A 26928-nucleotide genomic window follows, 5' to 3' on the forward strand; every position below is an offset into this window, starting at 1 on the left:
AGATGTCACCAAAGTTGTATTCAGTGAGAAATTAATGCCCTCTAATGTACTAAAGAAATTTTATCTATGGATCCAGTATTCATCTTCTTCACTTATGTACAGTGCCACACAGGGTCTGTTTCATAGATGAATGTGTTGAGGATGAATAAGCACTTATGTCGAGACACAGAAATACAGGCTGGGTGTGGTGGGTCACAACTGTAATCCCAGCACTCTGGCAGGTCAAGGCAGGTGGATTGCCTGAGCTCTGGAGTTTGAGACCAGCCTGAGCAAGAGCAAGACCCCATCTCTAGAAAAAAGAAAACAGCGGGGCATTGTGGTTGGTACCAGTAGTCCCAGCTACTCGGGAGGCCAAGGCAGGAGGATCCCCTGAGCCCAAGAATTTGAGGTTGCTGTGAGCTATGACACCACAGCACTTTATTGAAGGCACCCAAATGAAACTTGGGGAAAAAAAAAAAAAGGTTGTGCCCATAGCTCAGTGGATAGGGCGCCAGCCACATACACCAAGGCTGGTAGGTTCAAACCCAGCCTGGGCCTGCTAAAACAACAATGACAACTGCAACAACAACAAAAAATAGCCAGGTGTTGTGGCGGGCACCTATAGTCCCAGCTACTTGGGAGTCTGAGGCAAGAGAATCACTTAAGCTTAAGAGTTTGAGGTTGCTGTGAGCTGTGACACCATGGCACTCTACCCAGGGTAACAGCTTTAGACTCTATCTCAAAAAAAAAAAAAGACACAAAAACAACAAAATAAAACACAAGTAAAGAGAAGCCAAGTACAGTAAAAGGTAGAAATTAAAAGAATAGACAATAGATTTGTTGTTTTTTTTTTTTTTTGAGACAGGGTCTTAACTTTTTTGCCCTTCATAGAGTGCTATTGCATCACAGCTCACAGCAACATCAACTCTCTTGGGCTCAAGCGATTCTTTTGCCTCAGCCTCTGTTGTAGCTGGACTATAGGCGCCCACCACAACGCCTGGCTATTTTTTTTTAGAGACCAGGTCTTGCTTTTGTTCAGGCTGGTTTCCAACCCATGAGCTCAGGCAATCCACCCATCTCGGCCTCCCAGAGTGCTGGGATTACAGGCATGAGCCACGGCACCCAGCCTGATTTGATCTAATAATAATGATTAGATTTTGGCAGTCTCATGGAAAAGAAAACAAAGGATGCATTTAGAACATTAAAAATTATAAGATACAACTATTTTAAAAGAATTTATAAGATAATACTGTACATACACATGCAAAACAAATATATTCATTCCAACACATGAAAAAATATAGCAGGACTCCATTTCTTTTTTTATAAGAATATTACTGTAGGCTGGGCATGGTGGCTCAAGCCTGTAATCCTAGCACTCTGGGAGGCTGAGGCCAGTGGATCGCTTTAGCTCACTAGTTCGAGATCAGCCTGAGCAAGAGGGAGACCCCATCTCTAAGAATAAACAGGGTGTTATGGCAGGTACCTGTAGTCCCAGCTACTTGGGAGGCTGAGGCAAGAGTATCACTTGAGCCTGAGAGTTTGAGGTTGCTGTGAGCACAGCCCTCAACCCCAGGACGACAAAGTAAGACTCTGTCTCAAAAAAAAAAAAAAGAGTACAGCTGAAAAGTCAAGTCAAAGTGAGTTTTATGTTTTACTGCATTCCATTTACCCAGTACAGAAGAAAATAATGATTACTTAAAGACTGCAGGCAAGGTTGGACAAGGTGGCTCACGCCTCTAATTCTAGCATTATGGGAGGCCAAGCCGGGTAGATTGCCTGAGTTTGGGATTTGGAGACCAACCGGTGCAAGAGTGAGACCCCGTCTGTACTAAAAATAGAAAAACTAGCCGGCTATGGGGCCAGCACCTGTGGTCTCAGTGACTCTGAAGGCAAAAACAAAAGGATCTCTTGAGCCCAAGAGTTTGAAGTTGCTGTGAGCTATGACGCTACAGCACTCAACCCCAAGGCAACAGAGTGAGACTGTCTAAAAAAAAAACAAACTGCAGGCAGTTTGAGTAAGTATTATTGGAAAAAGAAACAAGAGTAAAAATAATCCTACTATACCATGGAATGTTCATTAATTAATAATCCTATATTTCTATTCTTTTTTAGAAAGTCTTGGGCGGCGCCTGTGGCTCAGTGAGTAGGGCGCCGGCCCCATATGCCGAGGGTGGCGGGTTCAAACCCAGCCCCGGCCAAACTGCAACAACAACAAAAAAAAATAGCCGGGCGTTGTGGCGGGCACCTGTAGTCCCAGCTACTCGGGAGGCTGAGGCAAGAGAATCGCTTAAGCCCAGGAGCTGGAGGTTGCTGTGAGCTGTGTGATGCCACAGCACTCTTCTGAGGGCCATAAAGTGAGACTCTGTCTCTACAAAAAAAAAAAACAAAACATGTGTCTTACATGTGTCTATATAAAGAATACTCAATAGTATGGCCTACAAAATTTTAATTTCAAAAACATTGATGTATCAGGGCAAAGAAACTAGAAAAATACTACCCTGTTTCCCCAAAAATAATACATCCTCTGAAAATAAGACCTACTCACAGGAAAGACAAGACATCCCCTGAAAATAAGACCTAGCGCGTCTTTGGGAGCACACTTTAATATGAGATACTGTCTTATTTTCGGGGAAACAGGGTATTACATTCTCTCATACATTTTATTTAATTGGTCATTATAAGTATCACTAGCTATTCAACTTTTCACAATTGTTTGGATTTGTTCTTTTGTTTGTCTTTTTATTTTTTATTGAAACAGAGTCTCACTTTGTCATCCTCAGTACAGTGCTGTGATGTCACAGCTCACAGCAACCTCAAACTCTTGGGCTCAAGCAATTCTCTTGCCTCAGCCTCCCTAGTAACTGGGACTACAGATGCCCACCACAACACCCAGCTATTTTTTGTTTGTTTGTTTAGCAGGCCCAGGCCAGGTTTCAACCCACTAGCCCCAAAGTATGTGGTTGGTGCCCTAACCACTGAGCTATGGGCACCCAACCTGTTTGTCTTTTTAGAAACAGAGCCTTGGTTGTTTGGCCTATACAGTACAGTGGTGTCATCATAGCTTACTGAAACTTCAAGTTCCTTAGCTAAAGTGATGTTCCTTCCTCATCCTTCCCACTAGCTGGGACTATAGGTGCACACCAACATGACTGGCAAATTTATTGATTGATTGATTGACACAGAGTCTCAAGCTGTCCCCCTGAGCTCACAGCACCCTCCAACTCTTGGGCTCAAGCCATACTCTTGCCTCAGTTTTTCTATTTTTTAGTAGAGACAGGGGTCTCGCCTTTTGCTCAGACTGGTCTTGAACCCATGAGCTCAAGCTATCCACACACCTCGGCCTCCCAGACTAGGATTACAGGTATGAGCCACCGTGCCTGGCCTCAAATTTATTTTTCCTAGGGACGGGATCTCAGTCTTGCTCAGGCTGCTCTCAAACTCCTGGCCTAAGGCAATACTGCTGTTCTAGAATCAAAAAGTGTTAGGAATACAGACATATGCCAGGAAATCTGGCTCATTAAAAAAAAATTTTTTTAATGAAAAAATAAACAAACACAGAACAACAAAAGCCAAAACGAGGGCGGCCCCTGTGGCTCAAGGAGTAGGGCGCCGGTCCCATATGCCAGAGGTGGCTGGTTCAAACCCAGCCCCGGCCAAAAACCACAAAAAAAAAAAAAAAAAAAAAGAAAAGCCAAAACGAAAGCAGAATGTGACCACGGGGAGGCCACTGAGCTGCCCTGGTTCCCAGAAGAGCAGGCAGAGCACAGCAGGTGTTTCAGAAGCAGGACTGGCTACCCAAGACTGACAGGGACCAGAGGTCTGTTTCCAGGGTCCAAGAAAAGCCCCAAGAAAGTCAAGAAGCAAAGCACATCTGGGGCCACACAGGGCCTCTCGCTGGAGTCCTAGGGAAGATTGGGGGAGGGGGTCTTGACTGAAGACAAAAGCGAATTTTTTTTTGTGAGAATTAAAAACAGTCCCACCTTCAACAACTGGGACCACTACACAGTCCCCCACCTGCATCCTTGTGAACCCTAGTCCTTCATCTCCTGAAAGCAAAAGCAGCCAAAGGGTTCAGTGCTGCTACTGTCCCCCCACAACTTTGCCCTCAGGAATACTGCAAGAAAGGGCGTAGTAACCCACCCCCCACATCAATGAAGAGCCAATTGTCCATGAAAAGGAAACAACACACTGATGAGAAGCCAACCACCTTGGTGACACCTCACCCACTGTGAATCATGCAGCCATGTGAATGGGCATTGTCAAGCCAGATCTGCCTGATCACCCTGCATGCCTGATACAGAATAGAACGTAGGCAAAGGAACACTCATGAAAGTGATCCCAAGGATGTCGTCCTGGATGAACTGGGAGATGGATTCTGTTGAGAAGATGGACCTAGAATAAGAAACATCTCAGCATCTGAGGAAGGCTCAGGACAACAAAAGATGGAGGACCCGGGATGGGTGGCAGCCCACGCAGAAGAAATCACTCCCCACTGCCTGGTGAAGGCGCATTAGGGAAGGAGAGCCAAATGGGTCTCCTCAAAGGCCGCAGTGGGACTGTAACCCACTGTCCCTACACTGTGCTCTGCTTCTCAATACTTGGGCGCGGGGAGAGTCCATGTATGACCCTCCGAGGAAAAGGGGAATGGACACAGCATCCCTTTCCTTCACATCTATCTACACGTCCCGTGAACCCCGAGAAAAGCTTGCTTATGAGGTTTCTGTCACCCACAGGGGTGCGGTCCTTTTCTGTTAGGGAAAGCGGCCCCTTCCGTTGGGGCGGTTAAGTCCCATGCCCACTGGTCCGAGTTGGCCCCCAACTCTCCAGGCCTCCCCAAACCCAAAATGGAACCGCCAGGAAAAGACTTCTCCCCAGGCCACACAGCCCAGAGGGATCCCAGGCAGGGTCTCACCATGGACAGCAGACTGGACCCCAACCCCATCCAGCTGCTGTGCCACTTTGGGGCCACAGGACGCACTCCTCCCACCAGAAGGTAGGTGCAAAGAGCAGACTCTCACTCACACACATACACACACACATACACACGACTCACATACAACTCACAAACATACACAACTCTCACACAAACACACACAATTCACACACACCTCACATAAACACACACCTCACACACACAACTCACATAAACACACAACTCACACACACACACACACAACTCACATACAAACACACACCTCACATACAAACACAACTCACACACAAACACACAACTCACATAAACACACATCTCACACACAAACACATAACTCACATGACTCATACACAACTCACACACAATTCACATAAACACAACTCACATAAACACCTCACACACCAACTCATATAAACACAACTCACATAAACACACAACTCACATAAACACACCTCACACACAACTCACACAAACAACTCACGCACAAACTCACACAACTCACACACACAACTCACAAACACAACTCTCACACACAAAACTCACACACACACACACTCCACTGCATCTCGGGCACACACTCGCACCCAGCAGCTCCGGAGGTTGCGGTCTGGGAGCGGACCGGCCCTCGAGGCCACAGGGCCCACGCAGGTGGGGGAGATTCACATCCACCCCACGAGGCGGGCCTGAGGCAGCCGTGGATCCCGCGGTGTGTCCGGCGGCTCCCGCGGAGGTTTCTCCTCCACTCCTGGGACCCCGGCCCATCCTCTCTGGCCACTTGAAAGGGCGGACCAGAGCACCGCGAGGCCTGGCCACCGGCTCTCTCGCTCTTCAATTGCCCCAGGGACGACTGTCACTGGGACTGCAGGTGTGGCTGGAGTGGCGCGCATGCACAGTGGCCGGGCCTGCGGGACTCCTCTAAGTCAGGTTGGGGCAGCCAGGTCACCTCGCAGGAGCCAGGTTTGGGGAGGCAGCAAGAGGCTGCCACGGGGACCCAGGGCCAGGCCCCAAACATTCTGTCCCCAGGACCCCTGGGAGCCCAGCTCTTGATCTCTTCCTGGTGGAGTCCCGCTTGAAGTCGAACAGAGAACAGTCGGTGTCCCCTTGGGATCTCCTTTTGGGCTGGATGGTGTGGACAGGAATGTGCTTACATGGCAGTGGGATGAAACCTGGCTAGGGGATATGGGTTTGTTGGCACATCCTGGTTTTTAGAGTCCCCAGGCTGAAAATTCACTGACCCTTGCTCGTGTCCATTGCCTCCTTCGGATGTGGGCTTACCAGGTCTGGGCCCCTTTTACTCCACACTAGCGGCTCTTACTTCTTTCCACCACTGCTCAGCCAAGGTGGAAACATACACATAGGCAGATCCAAAAGATTGCACAGGTAACCACAGGTGGGTCACTAGCAGTCATTGGAGCTCACAAGGGCAGGTAGAACACAGCAGGACTGGCTACCCCGGACTGACAGGCACCAGAGGTCTGCTTCCAGGGCCTAAGGAAGGCCCCAAGAAAGTCAAGGAGAAACAAAGCACATCTGGGGCCACACAGGGCCTCTCAATGGAGTCCTAGGGAAGATGGGGGGTCTTGACTGAAGACAAGAGCTCTCTGAGTAGTGAAAACAGCCCCCCACCTTCAACAACTGGGACCACTACGCACCTCCACATACTCTAGTCCTTTATCTCCTGAAAGCAGAAGTAACCTAAGGGTTCGGTGCCACTACCCGGCCCCAAATCCTTGTCCCCAGGAACACTGCAAGAAAGGACATACATGCCCCCCACATCAATGAAGAACCAAGTGTTCATGAAAGGAAACACCACACTGATGAGAAGCTAAAGGCCCATCACCTTGGGCCACACCTCACCCAATGTGACTCATGTAGCCATATGAATGGGCACTGTGACCTAGGGTCCCTGTGGCTGGCACAAGGCATGCAAAAGCCAGATATGACTGAAAACCCAGCATGCCTTATATAGAATAGAGTCTAGGTAGTCATTAGAAAGGGATCCCCAAAATGTCATCCTTGATGAGCTGGGATATGTATTTTGTTGAGAAGATGGACCCAGAAGGAGAAAGGTCTACCCTGTTTCTAAGACTCATGATAATAAAAGATGGGAGGAGCTATCAGCCCAGGCAAGAGAAATCATCCCCGCCACTGTCCTTTGAACATGGATGAGGTTACGTCAGCAAAATGGGTGATATGGCCCTAATGGCCTAAGTATGATAGAAACATACATTTTGAAAGATTAATGCAGGCCAGACACAGTGGCTCACGCCTGTAATCCTGGCACTCTGAGAGGCTGAGGTGGGTGGATCGCTGGAGCTCACGAGTTTGAGACCTGAGCAAAAAGTGAGACCCCCTCCTCTACTAAAAATAGAAAAACTGAGGCAAGAGGATTGCTTGAGCCCAAGAGTTGGAGGTTGTGGCTCCGCGCCTGTAGCTCAAGCAGCTAGGGTGCCGGCCACATACACCAGAGCTGGCGGGTTTGAATCCAGCCCGGGCCCACCAAACAATGACAACTACAACCAAAACGTAGCTGAGCATTGTGAGGGGCACCTGTAGTTCTAGCTACTTGGGAGGCTGAGACAAGACAATCGCTTGAGCCCAAGAGTTTGAGGTTGCTGTGAGCTGTGATGCTATAGTACTCTACTCAGGGCAACAGCTTGACACTCTTCTCAAACAAAAAGAAAGGAAAGGAAAGGAAAGGGGAAAGGAAATGATAGGAAAAAGGATAGGAAAAAAGAAAGGAAAGGGAAAGGAAGGAAGGAAGGAAGGAAAAGAAAGAAAGAAAGATGTAATATTAAAACACATTCACCCACACTTGCCAAATTGGGAATCTACCCAATCGAAACAAAAGCTATTAGGTTTACTGCATGGTCCTTTCAGTTGAAAAGGGCTGCGCCTGTGGCTCAAGGAGTAGGGTGCCGGTCCCATATGCTGGAGGTGGTGGGTTCGGGCCCAGCCCTGGCCAAAAATCACAAAAAAAAAAAAAAAAAGATAAGAAAAGGTAGAAACCACCTTTCTACCTGTAGGAGGGAATGGCTTTAAATACTAATATACATCCCATTCTAGAAATATATTTTTTCTTCTTGAGACAGAGTCTCACTTTGTCACCCTCGGTAGAGTGCCAAGGCACCCGCCACAATGCCCAGATATTTTTAGAGACGGGGTCTCGCTCTGGCTCAGGCTGGTCTCCAACTCTTAAGTTCAGGCAAACCACCCACCTCAGCCTTCCAGACTGCTAGGATTACAGGTGTGAGCCAGCATGCCCAGCCTCCATTCTAGAAATATTCTAAAGGTTTGAAAAAGATGAGTTACATCTTTTTGTACTGATGTGGAAAGGTGGTCATGATTATTTTTTACATGAACAGGGCAAGTATCTGTGAAATATCACTATAGAGGTAAAACCTCCCCCCTACCTATGCAACACACCCTTTCCAAACACAGGTTGTTTAAGCACAAAGAAAAGAGCAATACGCAAAGATTTGTGGGAGAGGAAGAGACTATTTTCATTTTATTCCTGCTATACTTCACTGGTTTCAGTGAAAACATGTTATATAATTTCAGATAATTCATTCCCAACAGTGGTTAATACAGTAACTCAGAAACATTAAGGTCAGAGTAAAGTTTAACCTTTAGTTTTCCATTTTCCCACTTGAAATAGAACATTTAATTTTCAAGGATTACTGATACAAATCAATACTAATGAAATACAATTTCATTACCTTTTCTCCAAAGGAAACAGAGACAATGTATATCCCCCACAATAATTTTTTTTTTTTAGAGGCAGAGTCTCACTTTGTCGCCCTCGGTAGACTGCTGGTAGAGTGCCGTGGCGTCACACACCTCTCAGCAACCTCCAACTCCTGGGCTTAGGCGATTCTCTTGCCTCAGCCTCCCAAGTAGCTGAGACTACAGGCGCCCACCACAAAGCCCGGCGATTTTTTTGTTGCAGTTTGGCTGGGGCCGGGTTTGAACCCGCTACCCTCGGTATATGGGGCTGGTGCCCTACTCACCGAGCCACAGGTGCCACCCCCCCCCCAATAATTTTAAGATGCAAGGCTAGGATGGGGAGGGAGGAGAGAAAACCTTACTGGCTTCTCATTGGTATGAAGTGTCTGATGTAAATTAAGTTGTAAGCCATGATTAAAGGTCTTTCTACATTCATAAGGTTTCTTTCCAGAATGAATTCTTTGATGATGTGAGAAGCTTGAATGATAGCTAAAGGCTTTCCCACATTCCTTACATTCATAGGGCTTCTCACCAGTATGAATTCTCTGATGCTGAGTAAGGTGTGAATGAAGTCTAAAGGCCTTACCACATATCATACATTCATGAGGTTTCTCACCAGTATGAATTCTCTGGTGTCTCTTGAGGTGTGAACACTGTCTAAAAGTCTTTCCACATTCCTTACACTCATAGGGTTTCTCACCAGAATGAACTCTCTGATGTAGGGTAAATTGTAAGCCATCACAAAAAGCCTTTCCACATTCATCACATTCATAAGGTTTCTGGCCAGAATGAATTTTCTGATGGTGAGAGAAGCTTGAGTGATAGCTAAAGGCCTTTCCACATTCCCCACATTCATATGGTTTCTCACCAGTATGTATTCTTTGATGTATGGTAAGATGTGATCGATGCCTGAAAGCCTTTCCACATTCTTTGCATTTATAGGGTTTCTCACCACTATGGAGTCGCAAATGTTCAGTAAGTTGAAAGCCACGAATAAAAGCTTTTCCACATTGCTTACATTCATAGGGTTTTTCACCAGTATGAAGTCTCTGATGTTGAGTAAGTTGTGATCGTTGTTTAAAGGCCTTCCCACACTCCTTACATTCATAAGGTTTCTCGCCAGTGTGAATCCTTTGATGCAGAGTAAGTTCTGAGCCATAATTAAAGGCCTTTCCACATTCTTTACATTCATAGCATTTTTCACCATTACGAATTCTCAGATGTTGTTTAAGTTTTGAGCAATGAATAAATGCCTTCCAACGTTCCTTATATCCATTGCATTTATCAGCATTTTGAATTCTCTGTTTAATTAGGAATGTTGTATTAATTTCTGTGCATTCTTTACATTCAGGAAGTTCTTTAGAATCAGTTCTTTCATGATGATTAAAGAATAAATGGTAATTGAGGTTTTTCCCACAATTTTTACATTCGGAGATTTTCTCTCTATGATAAAGTTCTTGAGTGAGTAAGGTATGTTGGTTAAAAATGGGCATATTTTCATGACTGATCATAAATTGCCTGAAATAACCCTCCTGTTGTCCCTGTTGTTGCTCAAAATGACATCTGCATCCCCAAATGTCTCTGAAAATGGCTCTCTCAGGACTAAGGCTTTTAAATGGTTCCATACTAACCCATTCGGATGATTCTGTTTCATAAATATCCCTTTTTGGAGATAACTTCTTGAGCTCATTTCTTGATGTCAAGTCTGAAAGGTAAGAAATATATTTTAATTTACGGTTTTCTGTACAAGAGAAATAAAGTATCTGTGGCAGCAATGAGAAAACTGAAAATAATTCACATAAAAAATAAAAGGCTTACCTATTTTCTTTTTTTTGAGACAGAGTCTCACTTTGTCACCCTTGGTAGAGTGCCGTAGCATCACTGCTCACAGCAACCTCAAAGTCTTGGGCTTAAGTGATTCTCTTGCCTCAGCATCCCTAGTAGCTGGGACTATAGGCACCTACCACAACGCCTGGGTATTTTTTTTTTTTTTAGAGACGGAGTCTCGCTCTTTCTCAGGCCGGTCTCAAACTAGAGAGCTCAGGCAATCCACCCACCTGGGCCTCCCAAGTGCTGGGATTACAGGTGTGAACCACCACACCTGGCCTAAGGCTTGGCTCTTAAGAAACAAAAGGTTAGCACAGGGAAGTAAGAATGCTTTAGAAAAAGAGGAGAGTTAATTATGGAAATAAATGAACTCAATGGTGCTGAAAATTTGGTATGTCTCTGAATCCACTTGGGAGTATGTTGCAATTATGGATGTTTTGGAAACATTCTAGATCAACTCAATAAGAATCTAAGATTAGAGTTGGTCTTAGAATGAGATCAACTTAATCAGAGTCTACAAGAATCTGTATATTTAACACTTTCTACCAGACCAAAAGCTTATGTGTGCTTGGTGCCTGTAGTTCAGTGGCTAAGGCGCCAGCCACATACACCAGAGCTGGTGGGTTCAAACCCAGCCCAAGCCTCCCAAACAACAATGACAACTACAACCAAAAAATAGCCAGGCATAGTGGTGGGTGCCTGTAGTCTCAGCTACCAAGGGTGGCGGGTTTGAACCCAGCCCCGGCCAGCTAAAACAGCAGTGGCAACTGCAACAAAAATAGCTGGGTGTTGTGGCGGGCGCCTGTAGTCCCAGCTACTCGGGAGGCTGAGGCAAGAGAATCGCTTAAGCCCAAGAGTTTGAGTTTGCTGTGAGCTGTGACAGCACTGCACTCACCCAAGGGCGACATAGTGAGACTCTGTCTCACAGAAAAAAAAAAAAGCTTATGTGGCAGCCTGTTAGTTGTTCCCAAATATCTATTTTGCCCGTGCTTTATTCCAATTAAACCCATGGCTTTTAGTTGAGAATAAAGCTGCTCAATATAAACGCTTTATTTCCCAAGCTCCTTTGCAGCTGGGTATATTATGTAACTACCTAAAGAAATATACAAGTATTATGTAACAGCTTCTGAGAACTTTCCTTAAGAGACAGGTGGTCTAAGCCCCTGTATGGCTTATTCTCTCTCTTCCTCACCAACACTGAGGACAATGTGGGCTTGGGGTCGTGTCTGTCACATCGTGGCTTTACAGACAAGAGATACCTTTCCAGATTGGATTTTAATGCAAGAGAACATTATTCTTCTATCCCTGGGTCAAAGATTTTACATTAAAAATAGAAAAGAAAAATAAATTAAAAATTAAACTTATATTGTTTCAACCACTATTACTTTGTCACAAGCAGACTAACTTATCTCCACACTAATACAACTTCACATTGAGCTGAAATTTAAAAAATCCAACTCCTTACCATGAAAATACAAGCACTCTGCTTACCATTTTCTTCATTATGCTATAAACATCTTAACCTTCTTTCAACAACTAGGACGTGCCAAAGCCTTTTCTATCTCTTGATAAGATTTTTTGTATGTCTGGCTTCATTTCATCCAAGCCTCAGATTAAAGGTCACTTCCTCAAAATTGTATTTGCAATAGTATTATCTAATTAAATCCTTGCCTTAAGTAGTACTGGGATTCATAATTATTGATTATTAATCCTTTTAACTTTTATTTATTTTCTTACCCCTAAGGCACTCAATGGTAGAAAAAACATTATAAAACCAATCTTTACGATATAATAAGCATACCATAATTAATTGATGAATAAATTGAGTAAAAGAAATGGAATTCAGATCAGAATAAAAAGAAATACAAAGTTAAAAACTGCTGGGAATCATAATTTAAAGCTTTTATGGTAACTACCAAACATATCTCCATCTTTCTACTCATTCCTACATCTACTGAAGTGATTATATATATAAACAAATATATAAATAAACCACATGCTTGGTTATCTATAACAAACTACTCCAACTGAGTGCCTTAAAACAGTAATAATCATTTATTATTGCTATCTTCCAATAGCATGATTAACTGAGCTCAGCTGGGCATTCCTTACTTGGTGTTTCTCCAGTGGTAGCCACATAGTGTTCAGGTTTTTTCTTTCTTTTTTTTTTTTTTTTTTTTTGTAGAGACAGAGTTTCACTTTATCACCCTTGGTAGAGCGCTGTGGCATCACAGCTCACAGCAACTTCCAGTTCTTGGGCTTAGGCGATTCTCTTGCCTCAGCCTCCCGAGTAGCTGGGACTATAGGCACCCGCCACAACGCCTGGCTATTTTTTTGTTGTTGCAGTTTGGCCGGGGCTGGGTTTGAACCTGCCACCCTGGGTTTATGGGGCCGGCACCCTGCTCACTGAGCCACAGGTGTCGCCGTGTTCAGGCTTTTCAATAGCTTCCTCACTCATATATCTGGGGCATGGTCTGAGAAAATAGGAAAAGCTGGAATTCTTGGACCTATCTTTATGTGGTTTCTTTACATGGTCTGTCCAGCACAGCTGTTTCAAGGTAAAAGATACCCTTTCATTTGACAGCTCAAAGCTCCAAAAGCAGGTGGAGGGATAAAGGAGGGAGGAAGGGTATAGTTTCATGACCTAGCCTCAGAAATAATGCAGTGTCTCTTCTGCCACATTCTATTTGTTAGAAGCAAGTTACTAAGGGCTGTCCCATTTTCTTTTCTTTTTTTTTTTTTTTTTTTGAGACAGAGCCTCAAGCTGTCCCCCTGGGTAGAGTGCTGTAGCATCATAGCTCACAGCAACCTCCAACTCCTGGGCTCAAGCGATTCTCCTGCCTCCACCTCCCAAGTATCTGGGACTGTAGGCACCTGCCACAACACCTGGCTATTTTTTGGTTGCAGCCGTCATTGTTGTTTGGCGGGCCTGGGCTGGATTCGAACCTGCCAGCTCTGGTGTATGTGGCCCGCACCTTAGCCGCTTGAGCAACAGGTGCTGAGCTGGCTGTCCCATTTTCAAAGGAGGAAAGTTAGCCTCCATTCTTTTGTGGGAGGACTCACACACATACGTAAATGTCCAGAGATATAAATATACACACATAGACACACACTTTCCTCCTTGCAGAAGACTTTTTTACTATGTGAACATGCCTGTCAAATCACTACTTAATCAAGAAAGACAACATAACCAGAAACCCAGAAGCCCTCCTTAAGCACCTTCCCAGTCATTACCCATCAAAGGTAAGCACTATCAGGCCTTCTGATTTTGCCTGTTTCTGAATTTCAAATGTTTGGAATCATACAGTATTATGGTCTCCAACCCCTGGGCTGTGGACCTGTACCAGTCTATAGTCCCAGAGCTCCATATCTCCCTTGCCCTCTCACTAACCCAATCACAGAAAAACTGTCTTCCATGAAACTTAGGAACCTTAGGCCACACAGCTGGAGGTGAGCAGTGGGTAAGCAAAGCTTCATCTATATTTACAGCTGTAGCCCCTCCCCATCACTCACTCCCTGTTGCTCCATCACCACCTGAACTCCACCTCACATCCCCGATCACCCCCACCCTCCCTACCTTCCCCACTCTGGTCTGCCGAAAAATTGTCTTCCATGAAATCAGTCTCTGGTGTGAAAAAGACTGGGCACCACTGATGAAGTATACACTTTCTTCTCCAGCTTTCATCTAACACTGTGTCTGTGAGGTCCGTCCATAATAGCACATACAGCAGTAGTTTATTCATTTCATTACTTCCCAGCAGCACGGCTCTGAGCAGCTACACTGAGGGGACCTGAGACTCCTACAGGAAGTGTATGAAGCCAAAGCTATTTTCACATTAATCCTAAGACATTATTTGCCTTTTCCACTCATTCTCTCACCAGTGTCCAGGGGAGTTTCTGAGAGACTATTGGAAGTGTGACAACATCACACTCTGAAATCTAATAAAATGTGTGATTATTTATTTTTGTGTGTTCTGAAAGATTCTAAAATAGATTTAGGGAATAAACGTACTTTCAGAGATTAGTTCATTCTGTTATAAGTACTTCTACTGTGCTCTTAAGAATTAAATTTACTTATACCTGCTTTTATCTATGTAACCTCAATATAACCCAAGAAATTATTTTGAGGTCCTGAAGTTTTCAATGTACCTACATGGAAACAAGAGGAGAAATATTTTATTTTAGAATAATATTTTATTATAAAATAGAAAAAATGTATATTTCTTTCTTCTTTTTTTTTTTTGAGACAGAGTCTCACTGTGTCGCCCTGGGTAGAGTGCTGTGGCATCACAGCTCACGGCAACCTCAAACTCTTGGACTTAAGCGATTCTCTTGCCTCAGCTTCCCAAGTAGCTGGGACTACAGGCGCCCGCCACAACACCCAGCTATTTTTTGATTGTAGCTATCATTGTTGTTTGCCAGGCCTGGGCTGGATTCAAACCCACCAGCTCTGGCGTATGTGGCTGACGCCCTAGCCACTGAGCTAAAAGCGCTGAGCCAGAAAATGTATATTTCTTAAAAAGGGATGTTGGCTTTCTTTGAGACTAATTTCATTATAAAATCAACTTTTCTGATAAAAATTCCAAGAGTAGGCTGGGCAAGGTGGCTCACACCTGTAATCCTAGCACTCTGGGAGGTGAAGGCAAGGCGGATTGCTGAAGCTCATGAGTTTGAGACCAGCCTGAGCAAAAGGGAGAACCTGTTTCTACTAAAAAACAGAAAAACTGAGGCAAGAGGAACGCTTGAACCCGAGTTGGAGGTTGCTGTGAGCTATGACGCCATAGCACTCCACCCAAAGCAACAGCTTGAGACTCTGTCTCAAAAAAAAAAAAAAAATCCCGAGTATACTCTCATTTATGCAAGATAAACAAGATGTAGAGATCTGCTGCACCTGCTGTGCCCATAATTAAAAACACTGTATCATACACCGAAAAGCTGCTAAAGGGGTAGATCTCACGTTAAGTATTTGCACCACAATACATTTTTAATTATTTACATATTTAATAAATGTTAACTATAACATCCATGGTTGTTTTTTTTTCCTGAGACAGAGTCTCAAGCTGTTGCCCTGGGTAGAGTGCCATGGTGTCATAGCTCACAGCAACCTCCAACTCTTGGGTTCAAGAGATCCTCTTGCCTCAGTTTTTCTATTTTTAGTAGAGACAGAGTCCCACTTTTTGTTCAGGCTGGTCTTGAACCCATGTGTTCAAGCTCTCCACCTGCTTCGACATCACATAGTGCTAAGATTACAGGGGTGAGCCACCAAGCCTGGCCATAACATCCACAGCTAATGTCTTATTACTTGGTTTTACCCTAATTTATTAAGAAAAAATTGACAGTTAAAAGTGTATTTACCCTAATTTATTAAGAAAAAATTGACAGTTAAAAGTCTCACTCTGTTGCCCCAGCTAGTGCCATGGCATCATACCTCAACAACTACAACAAAATCATAGCCTGGCGTTTCTGGCAGGCGCCTGTAGTCCCAGCTACTTGGGAGGCTGAGGCAAGAGAATTGCTTAAGTCCAAGAGTTTGCAGTTGCTGTGAGCTGTGATGCCATGAGGTTGTTGTGAGCTGTGACACCATCACACTCTACCCAGTACAACAAAGTGAGACTCTGTCTCAAAAAAAAAAAAAAAAGAATATGTGTCAGTCTGAAATAGCTGCATAACTAAATGAAACAATGTTTCCAAGTCACTAATGCATGATGTTACAAAATGGGTGTCACAGATAAAAGATCCATTCAACAAACAAGATAGACTTATTTTAAAGAGTAAACACAGGCAGTGCCTGTAGCTCAGCGGGTAGGGCGCTGGCCATGTACACTCAGGCTGATGGGTTCAAATCCTGACCCAGGCCAGCTAAACAACGATGACCACTACAGCCAAAAAATAGCTGGGCATTGTGGCAGGCGCCTGTAGTCCCAGCTACTTGGGAGGCTGAGGCAAGATAATTGCTTATTGAGGTTGCTGTGAACTCCCAATTCACAGCAACCTCAACCTCTTGGGCTTAAGTGATTCTCTTGACTCAGCCTCCCAAGTAGCTGGGACTACAGGTGTCCTCCAGAGTGCCCGGCTATTTTTTGTTGTTGTTGTTGCAACTGTCTTTGTTGTTTTAGCAGGCCCAGGCTGGGTTCGAACCCTCCAGCCCCAGTGTATGTGGCCGGAGCCCTACTGAGCTATAGGCACTGAGCCAGCTAGCTATCTTCTTTTAGTATAGATTTTTTTTTTTTTTTGAGACAGAGTCTCACTATGTCACCCTTGGTAGAGTGCCGTGGTATCACAGCTCACAGCAACCTGAAACTCTTGGGCTTAAGTGATTCTCTTGCCTCAGCCTCCCAAGTAGCTGGGATTACAGGTGCCTGCCACAACGCCCGGCTATTTTTGTTGTTGCAGTTGTCGTTGTTTAGCAGGCCTGAGCCAGTTTCGAACCCACCAGCCTCAGTGTATGTGGCTGGCACTGTAACCACTGTGCTATGGGTGCCAAGCCTAGTACAGATATTTTTTAAATGCGCAAAAATGAAAAGCATTGCCACTTTTCTCACTAAATATTCGTTTTAGAAAATATGACTATCAGAAAATATTTAATTATTATTTATGAATTAAATAAATATTTCATTTTCTTAGATTCAACTTCTGAAACAGTAAATATTGAAAGATATAACTTACATATGCAAGAGCTCTTGGGGTCCTCAATACTTTTGAGAAGTGTAAAGGTTTCCTGAGAATAAACAGTTTGACACTAATGGCTGCATATAACATTCTAATTTCCATACTCCTACTGATGAGGATTCTGATTGATGAATGTTTTAACTACTGTAGTGACACAAGGCTACATGTGAAAAAATTGCATAGAGCTAGATTCATATACACACACATAAATGAGTATATGTATAAATAGGGAAGTCTGAATAAGTTCAATGAATGGTAGCAAGTCAATTTTTTTCTCTCTTTTTAAATTTTATTTATTTATTTTTGCTTCCAGTTAAGTGAGGGTACAAACAACTAGGTTACAACACTAGAATTTTGTTAGGCAGAGTTCCACTTGTAGTTGTGTCCCACACCCAAAAGGTATGCCATCCACCCCTACCTTGTGACCATTAAGTGGGAGCACACCAATCCCATCCAAACTCCTGTAAATCTACAATTACTTCAAAATAAAAAGTTGTTTTAAAAAATCACTGCACCCATGGCAACAGGAAGTCCTAGCCAGGCATCAAAAATTGGGAAAGGACTGATAACTTCACAGTAAAACACATGGGAGAGTACATATTGTATTTTCATGATTCCCCTCTATAGTTTCTTAGGATAGCCATTAACAAGGTACCAAAACCTGGGTGGGTTAAAACAACACAAATATATTCTCTCACAGTTCTGTAGCATTATAATGAATCACAGACATCGTTAAAGACCTCCCATCTACAGAATGGATCTGCTCTTAGCCTCCATCATTCCAAACTTCTTGGCTGACTTCCTTTCTTAATCATCTCTACCTCCTCAATATAATCATATATTATTCTCTTAAACCAGTGGTTCTCAACCTTCCTAATGCCACAAGCCTTTAATACAGTTCCTGTGGGGTGGCACCTATGGCTCAAAGAGTAGGGCACTGGCCCCATATACCAGAGGTGGTAGGTTCAAACCCAGCCCCCGCCCCCCCCCCCCAAAAATATATAGTTCCTGTAGGTTGCAACCCATAGGTTGAGAACCGCTATCTTAAACTTTTTTTTTTTTAATTAAATCATAGCTGTGTATATTAGTGGGATCATGGGGCACCATACACTGGTTTTATAGACCATTTGATATATTTTCATCTACTGGTTAACATAGCCTTCCTGGCATTTTCTTAGTTATTGTGTTAAGACATTTATATTCTACATTTCCTAAGTTTCACATGTACCCTTGTGAGATGCACCGCAGGTGTAATCCCACCAATCACCCTCCCTCTGCCCATCCTCCCCCTCCCTCCCCTCCCTCTTCCCCATATTCTTAGGTTATAACTGGGTTATAGCTTTCATATGAAAGCCCTAAATTAGTTTCATAGTAGGGCTGAGTACATTGGATACTTTTAAACTTTCCTAGTTTCCAAACAACCCCAATTTTTTCCTAAGTATTCTATTAAAACACTTATTCATATAATCTTGATCTCTAACTAGACTGAAAATGTCTTCATAACACCTTAAAAATGTATTCCCCTATCACCCAGCAAAGCAACTTGTATGACTCTTTAAAAAAGTTAACAGACACTGATTGTGTTCTTGCGTGAAGAGAAAGAAGTTTTTAGGTTTGACATAGTCTCCTGGGCCTATTTTTGCTTTTGTTGCCTGTGCTTTGGTGTCATATCCAATAAATCATTGCCAAATCCAGTGTCATGGAGCTTTTTACCAATATCTGCTTTCTTTCTTTCTTTTCTTTCTTTCTCTCTCTTTTGTTCTTTTCTTTTTTAAGACAGAGTCTCACTTTCACCCTCAGTAGAGTGCTGTGGTCTCATAAGTCACAGTAACCTCAAACTCCTGGGCTCAAGTGATCCTCTTGCCTCAGCATCCTGAGTAGCTGGGACTTCAGGTGCCTGCCACAACACCCGCGAGATGGGGTCTTGCTCTTGCTTAGGCTGGTCTCAAACTCCTGAGCTCCAGCAATCCACCTGTCTTGGCCTCCCAGAGTGCTAGGATTACAGGTGTGAGCCACCATGCCCGACCGCCAATATTTTTATAATTTTAGCTATCACATTTAGGTCTTTGATCCATTCTAATTTTTTTTTTTTTTTTTTTGAGACAGAGTCTCAAGCTGTCATCCTGGGTAGAGTACCATGGCATCACAGCCCATAGCAACATCAAACTCTTGGGCTTATGTGATTCTCTTGCCTCAGCCTCCCAAGTAGCTGGGACTACAGGCACCTGCCACAATGCCCAGCTAGTTTTTGGTTGTAGTTGTCATTGTTCTTTGGCAGGCCTGGGCTGGATTCGAATCCACCAGCTCCAGTGTGGCGCCCTAGCCGCTTGAGCTATAGGTGCCGAGCCATTCTGAGTTAATTTTTATATAAGATAAAGGTTCGACTTTATTCTTTCTCATGTGGAATCCAGTTTTCCCATTGAAATCTGGGTATTCAAAGGGGAAAAAAAAAAAAAAAAGAAATCTGGGTATCCTCATCTAAAATCATTTGATTGTATGTGCAGGGTTTATTTCTGGGCTCTCTTTTCTATTCCATTCATGTATGTATCTGTCTTTATGGCAGTACCGTACCATTTGATTACTGTAGCTTTGTAATAAGCTTTGAAATTAGGTTTTCCCTAATTATTCTGCTTAAAATAACACTGCCAACACAACATTGTTGTGTTGGCAACATAACCAGCTGGCCTATTCTTTGCAAGATCTTCCTGCTCACTCACCTGGGCACCATCTTCTTGTCTCTTCCCTCACAACCATCCAAGGTGCCTTCCCTTCCTCCAGTGAAGAGATTACAGCTGGCTTAGAAATAGAAAGTCCTGGTTATGAGAAAAGAAAGTGAGATGAGATAAAAATGAAAGTGCCCAAATACAATGATTCAGAATTGATTAAAATAAAAATAAGTCATAGCTCAAAATGGTACTTGATAAGGGCTATACAGGAAAGAAAGGAGAAGGGATGAAATACTCAAGTTCAAATGAGTTCATGATCACAAGAAACAAAATAAATAAGGGATAAAATATTACTTAAATTTATAAAATCTTCCTCTATTTTTATTTTGCTATGAGAAAAAAGCAGCTTTTGAAACAATTATTCCCAATTTTTTTAATGCTAAATGTATAAAGTTCTCAGAATGTAACTTCCAAATGCAAATGGTTTAGAAGAGAGTACATCATTGCCTTTTTAAAACCTATAGCTGGGGCCAGGCACGGTGGCTCACATCTGTATTCCTAGCACTTGGGAGACTGAAGTGGGTGGATTACCTGAGCTCACAACTTTTGAGACCAGCCTGAGCCACAGGGAGACTCCATCTCTAAAACTAGCTGGGTGTTGTGGTGGGCACCTGTAATCCCAGCTACTTAGGAGGCTGAGGCAAGAGAATCGCTTGAGCCCAAAAGTTTGAGGTTGCTATGAGCCGTGACACCACAGCACTCTACCGAGGGCAACAAAGTGAGACTTTGTATCAAAAAAATAAAAAATAAAAACTATAGTTGATGACCTAACTTATAACTGGCCTTAACACTCTATGCCACACATCCCAGGTATTGTCCCTGTGACACTCTCTTAACTAAGCCCCGGGTTGACTTCCTCTGGAGTGAATGGGGAAGAGAGGTAAAAAGGATTTCTATTCTGTTGTGTGTGAGCACAAAATTCCACATTCTGCACAGTTTTCCACTTCACATTTTAGTTTGCATCCCCATCACATCAATGTTAAAGGTTTAACATTGCAGAATTTCAGTTCTGCCCCTAACCATCAAGAAAGACAGTATAAGAAAGGTTTGGGAGGCTGAGGCAAGAGAATCACTTAAGTCCAAGAGTTTGAGGTTGCTGTGAGCTGTGATGCCAGAGCACTCTAGGACAAGGAGGGGAGAGAGTGAGGGAAAACAACAACAACAACAAAAGGACCAGAAGAACTTGCAAGAACAGGGAAAATGAAAGTGCACCTCCATCTAGCTGTGCTCATTTCTACACAAAGAGATGGTCATAGAGTTATTTGAAAGCAATTTCAAAAATTCATAGGGGAGAAAGCAGAAATTCCAAGAAGCAGATTCTGAATTGTTAAAAGTATCCTAAATTTTTAGGTTCTGAATCATCAGATATCTTTACCAAGTGAAACCAAGTTGGTATAGTTCTCCAACATCACATCCTTGTACAAGCTCTTCTGCGCAGGGTTCAGGCATTCCCATTCCTCCTGAGAGACATCTATAGCCACATCTGTGAATAATACCAACTCCTAAAATGATAAATCACAGTACCAGTTTTGAAATTATAAGAAACATTTTTAAAAATGAAACAGAGTGGTAAAAGAAGTCACTGTAGGAAAGGGTGAGTATACATGCTAAGCCTGTGACATGGGTCAAAAGAAAATTCAGCGTGCCTGTAGCAGAGTGACTACATGTTCTTAAACAATTCAATTTGTGCACACACATCCTCTTGCATAGGTTGGGAAAGCCCTGTTAATCATCGTCCAGGGGTCCTCAAACTACAGCCCGCGGGCCACATGCAGCAGTGTAATTTATGTATTTGTTCCCGTTTTGTTTTTTTACTTCAAAATAAGATATGTGCAGTGTGCACAGGAATTTGCTCATAGTTTCTTTTTTAAGCTATAGTCCAGCCCTCCAGCGGTCTGAGGGACAGAGAACTGGCCCCCTGTTTAAAAAGTTTGAGGACCCCCCATTAAGAAAGTAAGTGAGGGCAGGCACAGTTGCTCGAGGCCAGGTGCGGGCTTATGCCTGTAATCTTGCACTCTGGGAGGCCTCCCAGAATGCTAAGAGGATTGCTTGAGTTCACAAGTTCAAGACTAGCCTGAGCAAGAATGAGAGCCCGTCTCTAAAAAATAGCCGGGTATTATAGCGGGCGCCTGTAGTCACTGCTACTTGGGAAGCTGAGGCAAGAGAATCACTTGAGCCCAAGAATTTGAGGTTGCTGTGAGCTACGACACCACTCTACTGGAGATAAGGAAGTGAGACTCTGTCTCAAGAAAAGAAAAGAAGTGGCAGCTCCCAAGTACATTAAATAGTTGAAAATTGTTTAATTTTTCTAACATGTCTTATAAAACTTTCCACCTTGAGAAAAAAACCTTGAAGGTCTTTCTTCATCATTATAGCTATTATGCCATAGGCATTTTTAGTTTTTATGCAAATTCTTTAGTAAACATCTGGTAAAGACCAGGGATGGTGGTTCATGCTTATAACTCTAGTATTTAGGAGGCCGAGGAAGGAGCTTGAGGCCAGGAGTTCAAGGCCAGCCTAGGAAACATGGTGAGACCTTATCTCTACAAAAAGGTAAAAAAAAAAAGTTAACCAGGCATGGTGGTACACACCTGTAGTCCCAACTACTCTGGTAGTTGAGGCAGGAGGATTGCTTGAGGCCAGGAGTTTGAGGCTGCGTTGAGCTATTACTGGGCCACTGTACTGCAGCCTGGGCAACAGAGCCCCTAATTTAAAAAAAAATCTAAAACAGACTATATTTTCCTCAGATGGACACGGTACTATCTCCAATCCCTTCTTCAGAGTAACCTTGACATGCCCCCCAATCTGTGCCCCCTTCTCTTAAAAGTGACAGGACAGGGGCGGTGCCTGTGGCTCAAAGGGTAGGGCACCAGCCCCATATGCCGGAGGTTGCAGGTTCAAACCCAGCCCTGGCCAAAAAAAAAAAAAAAAAGTGACAGGACATTTGTGACTTATTCAACCTATAGCGTATGGTAGAAGAGATTATGTGACTTAGGCTAGATCACTTTCTTGGGTGCTCATTCTTCTTTTTTTTTTGAGAGACAGAGTCTCACTTTGTTGCCCTCGGTGCTCATTCTTATAATCTGGCCACCATATTCCTAGGAAACCTAAGCAGACCATGGAATAGCTCATGAGGAAAGAAACCAAAGCTCCCCAAACAACTGCCAGCAACAGTTTGCAAGCCATGTGAGAGAACTAGCTTGAAAATAAGGTCATCTTGCACACAGTAAAGCCATCTCAGCTAATACCACATGGGACAGAGGTAAGCTGTCCCTCCTAAGTCCTACTCAGATCGTAGATTTTTAAGCCAAACCATGAGTGCTATTGCTTTAATCTACAAAATTTGGTGGGAGTCTGTCATATAGCAATAATTACTACAACTTTTTTTCTTATTGGTAGCATAACATTTAATCTTATAAAAGAGTCTCTCTTTTTTTTGGAGACAGAGTCTTACTATGTCGCCCTCAGTACAGTGCCATTGTGTCACAGCTCACAGCAACCTTAAACTCTCCGGCTTAAGCAATTCTCTTGCCTCAGCCTCCCAAGTAGGTGGGAATATAGGTGCCCACCACAAGGCCCAGCTATTTTTTTGTTATAGTTGTTGTTTGGCAGGCTCTGGCCTGGGTTCAAACACGCCAGCCCTGGGGTATGTGGCCAGTGCCCTCGCCGCTGAGCTACAGATCCCAAGCCATAGAGAGTCTCTTAAACTTGAATTTCTGGGGTAGACAAAATCTCTGAAGTCGTTTCAAAGGTACATATTCCACTGATTGCAATTACATGTGAGAGATCTTTACTGTTAGCATCTATCACCTCTCCCTATATCTGAGTTCCTAAGTTAGAGAACACTGATGTTGAATGATCCAGATTGGTACAGACATGAGCTAAGTCTAACATCTACTCTTTCAATCTAAAACTGGATTTTGTAACTGGTGGTCATTTGTTTTCTGACAAGATCTTCAATTTTTCTATGCAAGCACCAATCATATCTCTACCTAATCCTAAAGCCCCATAGTCTCTCCACCCAGAGAGATTCCCCAACACCAATTTCTACCACATCTAATTGAAAACTCCCAAACTGTGAAGTTCAGAGATTTCCTATGTGCCAACTAGTCATTTATCCCCTAGAACACCACTTCCTGTGAGGATATTACCAACTTGTGAGAAAATTACCAAACTTGATAACAAGTTTTCATACCTTATTTTCCTTTCTTAAATAGTTAAGAACTAAAAAGGGATATTCAGATGTCTCGTTCCCACCCCATCCCTTCCATTTTGTCTCTCACCTCCTGCCCCCACAGGTAAGCAATTTTATAATACATTTATATTGTCTTTTATACTTTTATACAAAAGGCAATATAGTACAATACGTATACTGTTGTTTGCTTTTTTTCACTTATTCAAAAGCTCTTGCTGGTGGTGCCCGTAGCTCCGTGGGTAAGGAGCCGGCCACATACACCAGGGCTTGTGGGTTCAAACTCAGCCTATGCCTGCTAAACAACGACAACAACAACAAAAAAATAGCCGGGAATTGTGGTGGGTGCCTGTAGTCTCAGCTACTTGTGAAGGTGAGGCAAGAGAACTGCTTAAGCCCAAGAGTTGGAGGTTGCTGTGAGCTCTGATGCCATGACCCTCTAGAGTCATGAGTGCCATGGAGTGCCATGGTGTGAGCCACAGCTCACAGCAACCTCAAACTCTTGGGCTTAAGCGATTCTCTTGCCTCAGCCTCCCAAGTAGCTGGGACTACAGGCGCCGGCCACAATGCCCAGCTATTTTTTTTGGTTGCAGTTGTCATTGTTTAGCAGGCCAGGCTGGGCTTGAACCTGCCAGCCTCGGTGTATGTGGTTGACCCCCTACTCACTGACCTATAGGCCCCAAGCCTATATGTGTATGTTGAAGTCTTATATTACATAAGTTATTTTCTGACTCTCTTACTACAAGACAAGCTCCCCATGTGAAGATATGTGTATATGTGATTTTTCCCCAACTGATTTATTCCTAGTTACCTAGAAAAATGGCTATCACATATTAGGTACTCAATAAATTATTTGTTATGTCATCTCATCAAATCAAAGTGCTAACAAGAAAAACAATAATATTTTCCTCAAGAGAATACTATTTCTTTTTTTTTTTTTTTGTGGTTTTTGGCCAGGGCTGAATTTGAACCCGCCACCTCCAGCATATGGGACCAGCGCCCTACTCCTCGAGCCACAGGTGCCGCCCAAGAGAATACTATTTCTGTTCTTTCATTATTCCTGGTAGGGGATTTAGCATGAAGGAGATGAAGAATGATGCAGTCAACAAGTACATGAACACTGGACGGAGAAGAGAGGAGCAAAAAACAAAGGCTCTGAACTTCTGGCACTATCACTTACTAACTCACTAGAGGGTTATTGTATAATTCTCATGCAGGTAACAATGTCAAGGTAAAGAATGCAAATATTCATATGCCTATAGAAAAAAAAGAAACTACCTCTATTAGGACAAAAAAATACCAACTTACATGGGCCATGGCTTATTTTAGAATTGAACTTATTAATTAATCCTCTTCCTTATACCTCTGTAGAAGAAACTCAGTCCAAAGATGGTGTTGCTAGGTGAGGGAGAGGGGAATAAAAAAAAAGACAGGAGATGATTGCCTCTGAACTCCAAAAATGTTAAGTTAGAATGACATTTTTCTTCCCCCTTCATGTCTCTTACTCCCAGCCCCCATACACACATATATAAACAATTAGAGGAATTTTGGACATATCTCAGCTTTATTCAAAACCACGAAGGAACCCAGGTATAGCAGGATAGGTTCAAGAAAACAGGACTCAGGCTCTTCAGCAGAAAGGATTCAGTTAGAACAACCCAGTGTTCCAATACTATTACGAAATGGATCTGCTCATTAACTGCCCTGAGCAAATTCTCACTGAATTAAGAGGAAAAGGAATGGAAATAGACATCATGAGAAGAAAAGTGCAGAGAAATAGAAAGATCCAATATATGTGTAGCTGGAATTTCAAAAATAGAGGCTAAAACAACACAGATGGAAGAAAATAAATAGAACAAAATTTTCCAGACCAAAGTGAATTATGGAATCTTTAGTTTGAAGCATAGCACTGTAAGAATTAAAGAAGAATCACACCTACAAGCCTCCTGGGAAATCTTCCTAAGTTATTCCTTGAATACAGACAAAAAGACCTAAATATCTTTTTTTTTTTTTTTAGAGACAGGGTCTCACTTTATGGCCCTCGGTAGAGTGCCGTGGCCTCACACAGCTCACAGCAACCTCCAACTCCTGGGCTTAAGTGATTCTCTTGCCTCAGCCTCCCGAGTAGCTGGGACTACAGGCGCCCGCCACAACGCCCGGCTAAGGACCTAAATATCTTTTAACAAAGAATTACAAAACAATGCCTATTGTGGCCTAATCTTTGAAAAGAACATCAAAACGCATTAAATACATAAGCATACTATATATACGGCTTTTTCTAGGGCTTGTGATGATGACAAATGTGGAGTAGACAATGTGCTTTTAGCTTTGTGTTGTGTGTGTAAATGTACAGCTGACTATTCAAGTGTATCATGACTGCTCGATCGTGTGAGCCTGTGTATAACGGTTTGTGCAAACGTGCTTTGCTGTCATATAAATAAATGGGTTTTACACAAATAGCCACCCATAAGCATGGTCACGGTCACATATATACTCCATTCACACCAATGATCACGCACATAACCACGCTGTCACAAAAGCACAACCACGTATCTAGCCGCAGTAGCACAGAGCCCAAAGATAAACTCCAGTCTCCCTCACGCGCTCGCAACACAACCCGCCCCTCCTAGGGCCTAAAACTACAGACATTCCTCTTCCATGGCTCTGGCGCTCCAGGTACCTTCCGCATCCTCAGGAAGGTCTTCGGTCCAAGTTTTGATTCGGATTCCCGGCCAGGCCATATGTCCAACTCTCCCCGCCTTCTCACCTGCCGCTGTTCCACAACCAATGCTTCTACCGGAAGTAGCTTTGACCGCGGTGTCCTCTGGGAAACGTAGTCGGAGCCGGAGAAGGCGGGCGCTCAGCCGGCAAGG

General features: G+C 43.4%; 1 protein-coding gene across 5 annotated transcripts; it reads right to left on the reverse strand.

The window, feature by feature from the left end:
• Positions 1-8410: 8410 nt before the first annotated feature.
• ZNF461 (zinc finger protein 461) lies at positions 8411-26833 on the reverse strand. 5 transcript variants are annotated; one of them, XM_053603972.1, is made up of 5 exons: positions 26736-26833; positions 25364-25453; positions 21239-21365; positions 19855-19950; positions 8411-10346 (listed from the first exon to the last, which is right to left on the reverse strand). In XM_053603972.1, the coding sequence occupies exons 2-5, from the start codon at positions 25370-25372 to the stop codon at positions 8959-8961; spliced, it is 1620 nt and encodes a 539-aa protein (XP_053459947.1). In that variant the 5' UTR covers positions 25373-25453; positions 26736-26833; the 3' UTR covers positions 8411-8958. The 5 variants fall into 5 exon arrangements, with proteins under 5 accessions (XP_053459947.1, XP_053459948.1, XP_053459951.1 ...); XM_053603973.1 differs by lacking the exon at positions 25364-25453 and having other exon boundaries at positions 26736-26822; XM_053603976.1 differs by lacking the exons at positions 19855-19950; positions 21239-21365.
• Positions 26834-26928: the final 95 nt, after the last annotated feature.

Source organism: Nycticebus coucang, chromosome 10 (genome assembly GCF_027406575.1).
Source record: "Nycticebus coucang isolate mNycCou1 chromosome 10, mNycCou1.pri, whole genome shotgun sequence".
Taxonomy (NCBI): domain Eukaryota; kingdom Metazoa; phylum Chordata; class Mammalia; order Primates; family Lorisidae; genus Nycticebus; species Nycticebus coucang.